Below are 13,935 nucleotides of genomic sequence, written 5' to 3'. Positions count from 1 at the left end.
TATTATAAAAATGCCTGTTAAACACTTCTTTCCAATTTTTAGGGCATTAACAAACTTATACTTAACATACCTCGTTAAATGTAAATTTGGCTCATAATAGAGTTTCGCTTTATGCTACCCGAATTCCCTGAAATGGTCGCCAGTTAGTTTCAGTAAAAACCAGAACTCAAATATCAAATTTCAAGAAACTTCACCAATTCGTTCCGTAGATATGATAAAAAATGTAAAGTCGGCCCGCAGATCAGTTTTCGAGCCCTGATCTTTCCAAAAAATTTATATGTTCATTGTTTTAGTACGAAGAATTTAAATATTAAATTTCAATGGAATCGGTTAATCATTTCTCTTTCTATACGCAAAAATGTATATTTGTGCCATGGTAAACGTCTAGTTTCTGACACCTAATTTCTTCCAAAAGTTAAGAGGTTTCGGGAACGGTCGAGCGAAGCTTATGCATAAAATTTCAAGTACATCTGTTGAATATTTTCTTCATAATGAACAGAACTGTAAAACCGACCCGCTAAAGAGTGCAATTGCCGAGGCTTGATATATCCCGTTGAAAGTTGACCAATCCGTGCCATAGTTACATATGAAATTTCATCAAAATCGGTTCATATCATAGGAAAGTGTGTTCCCACCGAAAATTCGATATGTAAAATTTGTTATCATCTCATAACCTTCCTATTGTATTCACAATGCGGTCGGTAAAAATGAAATACATACCTGTTTAGATAATTTTACGATGCTATATTCTATTTTTTTAATTGAAAATGCAATCTGTACAAAATCTTATTTGTAATTTGCAAATGAAATATTTCGATTTATTTCTCTTATTTACCATCTCTGTTTAAAATGACAGTCATAACGAAAAGGTGACGTGAATTTTCTGCTAAAAAAGATTTCAAAGGAAAACAAAATTAGTTCGTAAAATTTTAGTACACCTAAATTAATTTTTTCAATAACGAGTAAATAATTATACCTAATTCATTGTGTTATCTAATAATAATATGTACTAAAGTAAATCGTAAAATTTTATTTCGTGGGCTTCTACCTATAAAATAGTGCTCAAAATGGTTGATTTTTTGCAGACAATAATATGTATTTAAATTATTTGTTTATTAAAAGACACAGTTGTGAAGCACTAACAAATATTGGGAAATATTCTGACATTCACAATTTTATTATTTAATATATGACCCTAGGCTAATATTTTGGATGTACCAAAACTTGTATTTAATTATTAAGAACTAAAAGATGTGCTTTAACGTAGTAAAAAATTTTGAGTTTTATTTATGTGCACTCGAAATCGTAAGAAACTAAGTTTTCAAAGCTAAATTAAAAAAAAAGATAAAATTTTTGTGATAATTGTTTTTTAAGCTCTGTGAGCAAAATAAATTAAGTCTGACTTTAAAAACTCTAAAAGCAGAAAATAGTACTTACCAAAAATGTCTAATATAACAAACGAAACACCTGATGGTACTCCAATTATAGATCGCAACCCACAGTTATCTAACTTTTTTGCTGCAAATAAGAGCCACTTTTATCAAAATTCAGAAAATGGTAACGGTTATAGTCAAAATGATAAATTTGAATCTTCTGCGATTGATTCAAAAAAACTGATGCCTCATAATCTAATACCAAAGCAAAATATGGAGTTTGTTCCCTTGGATCAGTCATTTAGAAATCCACCTGATTGTGAAGATTTATGCCAAAATCATGCTGATAAATCAATAAATTTAGAGTCATCATCTTTAATGAAATTAAAAACATACTTATTGGCTTTGAGACCGTGGTCAATATCTGGAAGTCTGGTTCCAACAATTTTAGGATCTGCTTTAGCATATCGTTCCGAGTGGTCATCAAGTTTTAATTTTATAATATTTTTATTAACAATTCTTACTGTCGTTACTGTGCATTGTGCTGGCAATGTTGTTAATACGTACTTTGATTTTGTAAAGGGTATTGACAATCGTAAATCAGACGATAGAACCTTAGTTGATCACATTTTGACAAAAGATGAGGTAAGCGCATTTAAATATTAAAACATTCACAAAGCTACGCTATTTTTGTTACTTATAATTAATATTTATTAATCTACATTGTTATATAGCAAGTATTCAAATATAATTCAAATATAATTATATAAAATACTTTGAAAATCTGCAACCAGGCAGAAATCATTTCTAAATACATATAGTAATCCAATGCCCATTACAAAAGGCAATCCTCCATTTTATCTATTGCGTCTACAATATAATCTTACATTAATTTATTTACTATATGTGCTATATAGTATTAATTTATCTACTTTGTCTATTATATGGTAGAAAAACTATCTATATATCTACTCTGTTATATTATTATGAGTGTGTTTGCTTCGGAACATTAAATTTTTTCTATTAGTCATAGGTTGTTTATAAGAATAACTTTTTTTCTTAATATCTACATATATATTAAACACAATTATATTATTTGAAATTTTATAGTATTTTTGAATAATATTTCCTATATTTTAAATGTGCCAAATGTGAAATCAATGTTATCAAAAAACGTGACCAAATTTGAAAGCAATGTTATCAAAATGAAGCGGAGCCATGTCCAAGAGAGCCTTCATCGAGACCGTTGAACACCTTAGGGCGTCTCTTACGCCAAGGCACGCGAGGTGCTGCAGTTGTGTAAGAGCGGAATCCATGTTCATTTTTTTGATTTTTTCATTTTATTAGGTCCTTAAAATCTTGACATAGAAGTGGTTTTTGTGCTATATTTTCTGTACCATAAAACATTTTTCAACACTTAGTAACTTAGATTAAAGCTTGAGAAAGTAGCCCAAATTTTATTAGAGGATTTTCGAAGTTTTAAAAAAATTCGTACGAAATTATCGGGCTGAAAAATAACAAAAAAATAAAAGAAAAATAAAATTAAATTTTTCTCAAAGTTCGAATGCGTCGTATTCAGCATAAAATACAAGATCAAGCAACGTGTTTATTTTAAACCCTTTACTAGGCCTTTCAGAAACTATTTTTTTGTTTTTTGTTTCACAACTTATAATGCTATATGATATTATCTAAAACAAAAACTTTCTAAAGAAAAATATCCACAACTAAGGTTCTAACTCTACTGATTACCTGTCTTTAGCTTTATTCTTTATCTTGAATTTAGAATAACAGATTGTTTACGCCTTTTGGTGATGTGCTTAATGCTTTATCTAAGCAATGCTTCTTTGATATAATGTTTCAAAATATTAATAAAGGTTTACGTGAGAAGTGGTATTTAAATTTCACAGTCTACGATAATACCCTTGTAATATATACATACACATAAGTAATTATGAGCATTATTTTCTTTTATTATAAACGAAGTCTGTCTGTTATTCTAAATACATTGTACATATACATACGTTATATTGCAGCATTTTAAAAAGCAAGCAAATCAAAAACACTTCCATGTTCCTGTATAAAATTTGCTATAAAATTTTAGGTGATACAGAAACTTGCATTTTTTTTTAATTGCTTACTTTTTAAAATACTGCAACATATGTACAATGTATTGTTGTTTCTTAAATTAGTCAAGTTTAAAAGTATGTATGTGTATTATTTTGGAATAACCGATAAAACAATTTGAAAAAGAAATTACTTAAAAAATTTGTCTTTCCACTCGATTTCATAAACACTGAAGACTGGTGCCTTTGGCGTCCTTAAACATGCTAGTAGTAATAATAATAATAGTAAAAAGAAAAGAAAATTTAGTTGCACTTGAAATTTTTATGGGAAAGAGCTTTAATTTTAATAGGATGCAATATGATATTTTCGTTGCATTCAATTACTTCTTCCTGAACGTGGTTCGTCGGATATATTACTCCCCCATCGCTAAGATTTTCGTACTCCTGAGCAACTTCTCTAATTTCTTTCGGTTAAACATTCCGTGCGCTTATCACATTCTAAAAAGTTTAGTTAAAGCTCTTGACATTGTACACTTTTCCTAAATGCGTTCTATACTTAGTGTAATGTCTTTATATCTAACAAGTCCCAATACTCAATTTTTTTCCGAAATATTACGAATTTTTGGCTTCGTTGCTGGTTTTTTCTTTAAGTGCCACTGATCTTGTCATATTTTTCATTATTTTTTTCTTTTTTTTTTTACGTAAAAAAGAGTTTAATATTTTAAAAAATCTCAGGAAGTTATACACTTTTTTTAAAAAGCTTCCCATTTAAATTCTATTGCACGAAAAAGCAAGAAAGGTAGGAGGAAAGAAAAAATGATAAAAAATTTCAAATTCATATTTCAGTATGGTTTCAAATGTTAATGAGGAAGGATGTATGATTTTTCATGCACATTTTGTATTTCCCAATAAGGTAAGTTGAGTAGTGTCGGCTAACAAAAATGTTAGTAAAAGTAATATAGGTTGACACATTTCAACAATTTGAATTATCTCATTTCGATTATTTATACGTTACTTATAAAATTGTTTCAAATAATTTCAGTTAATCTTTAAGTTATTAAAAATAAATATGTATGTACCTACTTCCTATAAATTTTTATTTAAATAATTATTTTAAAACTATTTCAAACATGTTATAATGAGCGCTTCAAAAATTTTGCTGTGCTTTTTTTTCATTTGAAATTTTTTATCAATTTTTCTTTCCTCCTACCTTTCTTTCTTTTTCGTGCAATAGAATTTAAATGGGAAGCTTTTTAAAAAATGTGTATAATATCCTGAGATTTTTTAAAATATTTAATATTTCCTACTTCCAATAATTTTTTTTTTTAAATAATTGTTTTAAAACTATTTCAAACGTGTTATATTGAGTGCTTAAAAAATTTTGTTGTGCTCTTCTTTCATATTTTAGTAGCAGCTAAACAAGAGCAATCTATTTATAAAATGGCCCTGCCTGTTTATGAATCTTAATAGGAAACGTAAACGGACAAAAATTTACATTAGTACCTACTACTTGTCAAAAATAAAAAAGATATTCGAATCCACTCAAAATTGTATTATTGTTTTTTCCAAAACCATTTAAATATTTTTTTACTTAGGTAATATATTAAGTTAATAAAAATTTTTCTCAAATAAAAATTGAGGTAAAGAGCCTTATTCTAGTTGTCGAAGTAGAGCGAAAATTGTCGTTACGACTTGAATTTCATATTCTAAGCGGCGATCGCAGTGACAATCGTCGGGGAATAGCGGGAAAATGTGTTTCAGCCATATTCCAGTTGTCGTTCTGATGCGAGATATGTCGTAGTGAAACGACGTTTTTTGTCGAAAAGTATTTACAAGTGACAAGAAAGAAGGATACACCAAAAATGCAAGTTAAAGCAAAACAATTTAACAAAATCATAAAAAAATTAATTTTATACATAAATCAAGTCATAAAATATACAATTTAATTTTTGTTTTTAGCATTTATAAATTTGAAGAATTGGAAATTTCATGACAGGGCACGGCTTCTACGGGTACTCGTTTTCTCTCGAATATAGTCAGTAAATATACAAAGGCCTCCTATGGAAGTCTGTGATAGTTTATAAATCTGTGAATAAAATAAAATGTTTGCAACTAATTTACAAAAATTAGTTTTTGTAAATTAGTTGCAAACATTTAATTTTTTAATAGAAAAAATTTGGCAAATCCATTGGATTAGAGTTGTTGCTAATCTTAAATCTTTCGATCCTTAATTGTTGTTTTTTTTTTAATTTCATCACTACCGGAATGAGATGAATTCGTAAACCATAATGCAAATGACATTTTTTATTATTTAAAAATATAAGTATATACACTGAAAATTTTTTCTAGTTTGTATTTTACTCGCCGAAATTTCTTTTTAAAATGTATCAATTTCACTTGAAACGTTTCATTTTCGTTTATTTCTCGCAGTCACGTCACTCGACAACTAGAATACCACATTTCAAGTGATGTGTCAGCGACAACGACAAATGTCACGTAAGTGACGCGACAACTAGAATAAGGCTCTTTGAGCCAATGCAAATAATGACCTTTTAATATAAAGGTAAAAAAGTAGTAAAAATGGCTTTACAGTAGTATAGCAGTACAGAATGCTAAAATGTAGTAAAATACTACAATTGTAGTAAAATAACAACACTGATTGGGACTTGTTAGATACAAGGACATTAGTACGGTATTAATATGATTATACTAATGTCTTTATATCTAACAAGTCCCAATGCTAAGAGAGAAACTTAAAAGCACGACCTTATTTTATATGGTTTTTTTTTTAAATCGAACTCAGATCTTATAAATTTTTATCGAAATATTCAAATTTAATAACAAAAAAAAATACTTATAATAATAGTAATAATAATAACAAGAAAAGAACTTGAAATTTTTATGGGAAAGAACTCTAATTCTAATAGTTTGCAATATGGTACTTTCACTGCATTATCAAAAATATTACTTGATACTAAATATATTGTGAGAAAGATGTTTATTAGATATCAATAAAAAGAAGAAAACAAAATATGAAAAATGAATTTTGGGTTTTTTAATTGCTCGTGTAAGAAATTGTGGAAAAATTATTTTTATTTTTCAAGTAAAATTTATTTATGTATATTTTATTAGTTACTACAATTTGTGGAAGCGGATTCTATTATTATTTCAAGAACGTGGTTGGCTGCATATGTCACTTGCGCACATAGCCCGAAATACTGCTTAAAATTGTTTACGCATCTCTGCCCTGGAGAAGTGCATTTTTGCTGAAATTTCTTACCTCTCTTGTTGTCTGCAATGTAGTCGTTAACCGTGGTGCTGTCTATGTAATCAACTTACATATATAACATGCTTCATATATTGAACGAAATGAATGCTTCCCTCATCTATCGAAAAATCATTTAAGTTCATCAAATCATTTTAATTTTCTAACATATAGAACATTGCTTCAAAAACATCGCGCAAAATAATTTTATCAATGCTTTACATACATCACGATATAAACATTATACGTGATTTCTATACTATCATTTTGTACAATACACAGTAAGATGTATCACAAAAAATTAGTACATTTTTCGCATAATTCAGTACATAGTTCATTTTCAATTTGAATAATTATAGTATCATACCACTAGATATTAAGTGTTATTATATCACAATTTTTCGTATGAAGCGAGAAAAGAATTTGAATTATGGATTATTCACTTCAAACAAATCGGTTCGATTTTTTTATGACAAAATGTAGGACGAGAATAGGAGAGTGATAATAGCGATAGTAGTAAAAATAATATTATATTAAAAGTAATATACTTAGTAATAATAAAAACAACAAAACAAAATCAAAAAGTGTTGGATTTGCGCATTTTGTGTTGAATGAAATAAATGTTTGTTCGTTTTGTTCCGTTATATATAACTCTTACGAATTTCGAGTGATGGTGATAACTTGAAATGGGATGGAGATGGGAAAAAATAATCCTAACGAAAATTAAAATGTTGATTAGCAAAATGTGAAATTAAGAACATAATATTTTGAATATTTTTTGGGGGAAATGGGTTTCCCTTTGCTAGGGAAGCATAAATAAACTGTGTATAATTACTAACATAAATAACTATGCATCGACTGATGTTAAAGGAATTTTTTAAGTGAATTTAGTTTTGCTATGTCACGGAAAGGTCAACTTCTGGGATATGCCAGGATGCGGAAACTGTACTTTTTAACGGAACTGTACTTTACATTTTATATTTAAGCTTCGGTTGACAGTACAAGAAACCACATAACTTTTGAAAAGATCAGAGATACATGGCGAATTTACATTTTTACACATATAAAGAGAAATATCCAACTAATTTACTTAAAATTTAATACTTAAATTCAGATGGTTAAAACACTAAAAATTACCATATCTAAATAACTAATTGACGGAATTTCTTGAAGTTTTATTTCGTAACGGAAGTAATGATGAATCTTTCTTGAAGTTCGGGTAGTATAAAGTAAACCTCCACTAAGAACCAAACTCACGTTTTTCTAGGTATGTAAACTAAAAGCTTACCAGCCTTCTTAATATTTGGAAAAAGCTTTAATAATGTATTTTCATAATGTTGTGCAACATTTTTGCTAAACTATACAATACGCCTTGTGATCGATTATGAGCTGCTCATGTCAGTATTTTTTATTTTCAATTTATAGTTGTACATTCAATTCTAGGCCTTTTCATAAACCCATTATATCGCGATATATGGGGAGAACTGCGCTATATTTATTTTCATAAACAAATGTTGCTAATCAAGTTTGTTCATAAACATTGCTAACCTATCGCAAAAATATTTAAATTATCATGGCAAAAAAAAAAAAAATTTTGAAAAAAAGTGCTTATTAGTTTCACTCTGTCCGTCCGTCCGTCCGTCTGTCCGTGTGTCTGTTTACAAAACTTCTACACCCTTGAAGATAGAAAGCTGAAATTTTGTATGTATACAGATCCTTACTAGAAACTTATTTCCGTAGAACAAAATTTTTACCTATCTCCCCCCCTCTAGAAGTTATACCCCCCCAAAACCCTAAAAATGGCCTTTTTTAACTATTTGTTGCAATGAAACCATAAGCATTTTTAAAATTTTGCAAACACATAAAGGCAGCGGCTTGCTTCCCCTAGCGCGGTATACTATAGTTAAACTTTAGAAAAACAAAATGGCCGTTCAAATTTACCGTTATCTAAAGTCTTTTTTTTTCCAAATTTTTGAATTCGTTTTTCTTCTAGACCCCAGCCTGTAGAAGCTTGAAATTTTAGGGGCTTAAAGACATTAACAAATAGTTCATTTCGTTAGAAGGAATAGTTCATTTTTTTCCATCTCCACCCCCTCTCAAGTTATTGCCTCTTGAAATTTGTAAAATTTGAATTTTTGGCACCTTATATTTCCGAAGCCGCAAACGTTTTTAAATTTCTATAAACATAAAAAGCTAGCGGTAGATTCCATGACATTAAAAAATATAATTATTTTTCTTAACTCACACAATTAACTCTTAAAATCGAGCATTATGTTAACCTCTCTTTATATTAATTTTTGCTTTATTTCAAAGACTGCATGAATGCATCATCCTAAATATATGCAATCCTAGAAAGAGTTTTGTATATGAATGAAAATAATTTTTAGAATGTGTGATAGGTATACATAAATTGTATTTAAAAGCAGAATTTTCACTTGTTGAATGGAAAAGTGCTACAATACAAACCATTGGTTTGACTCAACTTTATTTATTCCATATTTTATTTATGAACCAACAATCGACATCTTTTTTTGGTTGAAGTCTTGACATGTATCTTTTCACAAAAATTTTATGACAAACAATTAAAATTTTTGAATACGTGTTAAATTTTAACTCGGTTATCTCATTGAAAAATATTAAGCTTTGTCCAGTGAATGAATTTTGTTTCTCTAGGAATTATTGTTTAATTTTTTGACAAGACATATTAATTCACGATGTATATTTACTTCGACGTTGTAAAAAAATTTGTAACAAAATATTAAATTTCCAGCATTAATGTTGCACAAATAACTTAATATCAAGGGTGAGCAAGTAGTGTTAAAGGTCTTGGAATGTGGCTTCTAGGAGTTTCTGAGGAAAAAAATAGTTTGAGCGAAAAATAGAGAACTCGGCTGCTGTGAATATATGTCAGACATAGAGAATTCAACTCTCTGTCTGACATATATTCATAGCAGCCAATGTATAGCAAAAAACTATTTATACTAAAATTATGTAGATCTTTTATTTGGAGAAAACTTTCGAGAACATATTGCTCTAACTGCAACAGTTTTGAAGCTGTTACGAATATGAGAATATTTTCAAAAGAGAATATTTTTATCTGATTTTCTCTAAACTTCCAAAACTATAATATCTAGATATTCAGAGATTACACCCCGAAGAAGCAATCCAGAGAGCTTTCACACCAGTTGCGAAATCACCCTTTATAAACATCAAATATATACATTTTTTTTGTAAAAAAGCAAATTAATTCTTTATGTTTTATAATTAATTTTCCTTTTTTTAATTTAAAATTTTTTTGCAGGTTGTGTCATTAGGCGCAATATTATACATGGCTGGCTGCATTGGTTTTATATGTTTAGCAATTATAAGCCCTGCTAAAATGGAACATTTAGCTTTAATATATTTTGGTGGTTTATCGTCATCTTTTCTTTATACGGGTGGGATTGGTTTTAAATATATTGCCTTAGGCGATTTAGCAATACTAATATTATTTGGCCCATTATCCGTATTATTTGCTTTCATGTCACAAACTGGCCACGTTGATTGGACGACCATATACTTTGCAATACCGTTGGCACTTAATTCCGAAGCTATACTGCATAGCAATAACACACGAGACGCTGAGAACGATAAACGTGCTGGTATTGTAACTTTAGCAATACTGATAGGTCGAACAGCTTCTCATGTATTATATGCGTTATTATTATTTACGCCTTATAGCATATTTGTTGTATTAGCTGTAAAATTTTCATTTTGGTTCGTTCTTCCACTAATAACATTACCACAAGCTTTCAAGATTGAAAAATTATTTCGTTGTGAAATAACAATGAGTCAAGTTCCACAACAAACGGCTAAATTAAATTTTTTTTTTGGTATTTTATATGTTGTGGCTTGTTGTTGTGCACAGAGTTTGCCAACGTTTAACAATGGAAAAAATTGAAATATAATAAAAAAGTTCATATGAACTGTTGTAAATTTTGTTTTTTTTTTTTTAATATTAAAGGAAATGCATAATACATATTATATCATCTTAAATTGAAAAAAATATACATACCTGCCGTAAGTACATGTAAATATATTTATATAATTTTGGCTTAAAGAACCAAAATAATTTAAAATTTATTTATTGTTTATTTTAAGTTGAAATGTTTTTAATTATTGTTTTTATAAGAGAGAAGTACAATAAATACTTTAAAAATTCTTTTGTTTACTTTATTTTAGCATTTGTATAAAAAATTGTGAACTGTAGCAAAAATTTTACGAAACATGGGTGTAGTAAATTAAATAAACGTATGCATTACATAGTGTTATTACAGTATACAAGGTTAAAATGATGGCACACGCAACCATCAAGGTAGAAGACATTCGAGCTTTTCGCACCATTCGTCGTGTGGAAATTTTAGTTTGATGCAGTCGTTTTTTTACATTAAATTCTTTATAATTACAAAATTGATTTTTGTATTATATACGTAATAAAATATCATACCAATAATTGGTTTTTTAATAGCAGATTAAAGAGATTGCTCAGCTCCTGAAGTTGAAGATGACTCATATTAAAAGAATGTGGTTCCCTAACTAAAAGAAAAATAAAAGCAATTAATGTTGATTGTCTAAACCTTGAACATGGATTAAATGAATGGGCTTCAGTGTTTTTAAAGACAAAAATTTTGCTCCACTCAAAAAAGCAATAATCCAGCTGAAAATATAAAAAGTGGTGTTAATGTAAAACAGCAATGCATAATTAATAAAAATTAAGGTTTATAAAAACAAAAATGCAAGTTTTATATAATAATTTATAGAAAGAAAGCTTCTTATTTTTTAGTGATTTAATAAATCACTAAAATTAAATCGATGAAATTTTTTCATGTTTTGGAAACTGAAAGTCCTTGACTTCTAAAACGCAGTAAAAAGGTTAAATTTACAATGTATCATATTCCAAAATGCATATTGAAAGCTACTGACTTGTAAGATGTCATAATATGAAACATTCTAAAATGTATCGAACACGCAGATTAAACATAGCTGTTTGCTTTCTGTAGACATGTCATAAAAAGACTAGCCAGAATTGCTTATTTGCAAATTAATGTATTTTTTCTTTGTAGAAAAATATACATACTCTGGTAAGAATAATTATGAGATTAGTAAAATATTTTAAAATATTTTATGACATACCAAAGAAAATGCAAAGGCCAGAACAACAAATTATTAAAATTGAATTACTAAGTCTTTAAAAAAATCTGTTAGTATTCTTTTTGTTATAATTAATTGTTTGTTTACACGGGAAATTATTTTCAAACTTTTAAATATAAAACAATCTTTTTCGTAACAAATATTACAAGTAAATTTAAATATCAAAAAACGTATAATTGTGTACATACATACATATTTTGTGTAATGTTTTTTATTATTACCTTGATATTCCAAAATGTAGCGAAATACTCCATACTTTCTTTCTTTCTTTCTAAAGCTTTTCGTTTGTGTAAAATTGTATTTAGACAGTATTTAAACTGTATTACAACTTTTTATAATGTGTTTTGGAAATCATGGAGTGTTGTTATAACTTTTGTTTTTGAAATAAAGCTTCATACCCTGACATAACGAAAATATCAAGGCGTGCGCCCTTCTTTATTACGAATGTATTTATAGCAAAATGACACTTCTGGACAGTGCTGATAAATAGATTACCCCAAATATCTCAATTTGAATTTTGAAGTTGAATTGAAAGAAGTAGTCACAATATAAATTTGAAATATCACAATTTATCACAATTTAAATTTGAATCCAATCACACTCCAAAAAGAAAAACTGAGTTTTCTATAAACAAAATTGAATAAAACTTATCAGGCAATACAGAGAATTAAGTAAATTTTGTAATAGTGCTTTTATAATGTTATAATCAGTATAAAAAATACGTCGCTTTAAGTTGTCCTCTATATAAATACCATGCATCTAATAGTACATGGACAGCGCTAGCAAATAAAATTTTTTTAAGCCAATATCTTGCTTTTTACTTTGCTAAAAAATTTTTGAAAAAAAGTATTAATTAGTTTCACTCTGTCCGTTCGTCCGTTTGTCCGTGCGTCTGTTTAAAATACTTCAACACCCTTGACGATAGATCTTTACAAAAAACTTACTTCCGTGGAGAATTTTTGCCAATCCCATCCCTCTAAAACCCTAAAAATGCCATTTTTTAACTATTTATTACAATGAAACTATAAGCATATTTCAAATTTTGCAAACACACAAAAGTTCTGGATTGCTTCTTCTAACGCGGCATACCATACTTGAACTTTAAAAAAAAAATGGCCGTTTAAATTCAACGTTCTCTAAAATCTCTAGCCCCTCTCAAGTTATCGCCTCTTAAAGTTTGTAAAATTTGAATTTTTGGTGCCTTATATTTCTGAAGCCGCAAGCTTCTTCAAATTTTTATAAAGGTAAACAGCTAACGGTAAATTCCATGCCATTAAAAAAGAAATTAAAATTTATATAATTATATAAATTTTTAGCTTGAAGATTGAATAAATTGATCATGCCAAACATATATTCGAATATGAATGAAAGTAATTTTAATAATGTAGTTCAACGATAGATTGTTTCTAAAAGCAGTATTTTCTTTATTTTCAGTATTTGTCTTCATTTTTTACAACAAAAAAAAAGCTGCCAGAAACAGTTTGAAAATATGGTTAGAATATATGAATGTAGTTAGCAATTTAAGCCAGTTATTTCAATAAAAAATTCATAATTATGTATATATATCTACTTCTCAGGTGATAAAAAGTACGGGTACTTCTAGAAGGGCTAGAGACATTGGACAAAAGGCATTAGATAGGGTTTTGCCTCCAGGGTCCCAGAAAAATCTGACATTGGAACTTTTTAGCCCCGAAATAGCTCTATTTTAAGATTTTCTGAAAAAATTTTTGTATAACAAAAGCACGTTTTTCTTTTATACTTTTTATAATTAGAAACACAAACCACGAAATAAATGATATGTTTTACGTTATTATTAGAAACACAAACCGAGAAATAAATAATACGTTTTACGTTATTATTAAACACACAAACCGCGAAATAAATAATATTTGAAAATATAATGATCTCACATATTTTTGGTTCGGAAAATCGAATTAATCTACGTAAATAAATGTCAGCTTTTGTCAAAAACATGAGATGTTTTGTGGCGTCTGAATAATAATGCTTCATTTGTTGTTGTTTTCAATATTTTCGTCACCAAGCT

At 28.3% G+C, this 13,935-nt stretch overlaps 1 protein-coding gene across 1 annotated transcript; it reads left to right on the top strand.

Moving 5' to 3' along the window:
* The first annotated feature begins 861 nt into the window (after nucleotides 1-861).
* Nucleotides 862-10,901, top strand: LOC129614899 (ubiA prenyltransferase domain-containing protein 1 homolog). Its single transcript, XM_055529861.1, has 2 exons — nucleotides 862-2,018; nucleotides 10,003-10,901. Exons 1-2 carry the CDS (start codon nucleotides 1,443-1,445, stop codon nucleotides 10,639-10,641), a joined length of 1,215 nt encoding a protein of 404 aa, XP_055385836.1. The 5' UTR covers nucleotides 862-1,442; the 3' UTR covers nucleotides 10,642-10,901.
* The last annotated feature ends 3,034 nt before the right edge of the window (nucleotides 10,902-13,935 follow it).

The sequence above is a fragment of the Condylostylus longicornis genome, unplaced genomic scaffold (genome assembly GCF_029603195.1).
Source record: "Condylostylus longicornis isolate FDR11 unplaced genomic scaffold, ASM2960319v2 ptg000126l, whole genome shotgun sequence".
Classification (NCBI taxonomy): Eukaryota; Metazoa; Arthropoda; class Insecta; order Diptera; family Dolichopodidae; genus Condylostylus; species Condylostylus longicornis.
This window is presented reverse-complemented; position numbering and strand designations above follow the sequence as displayed.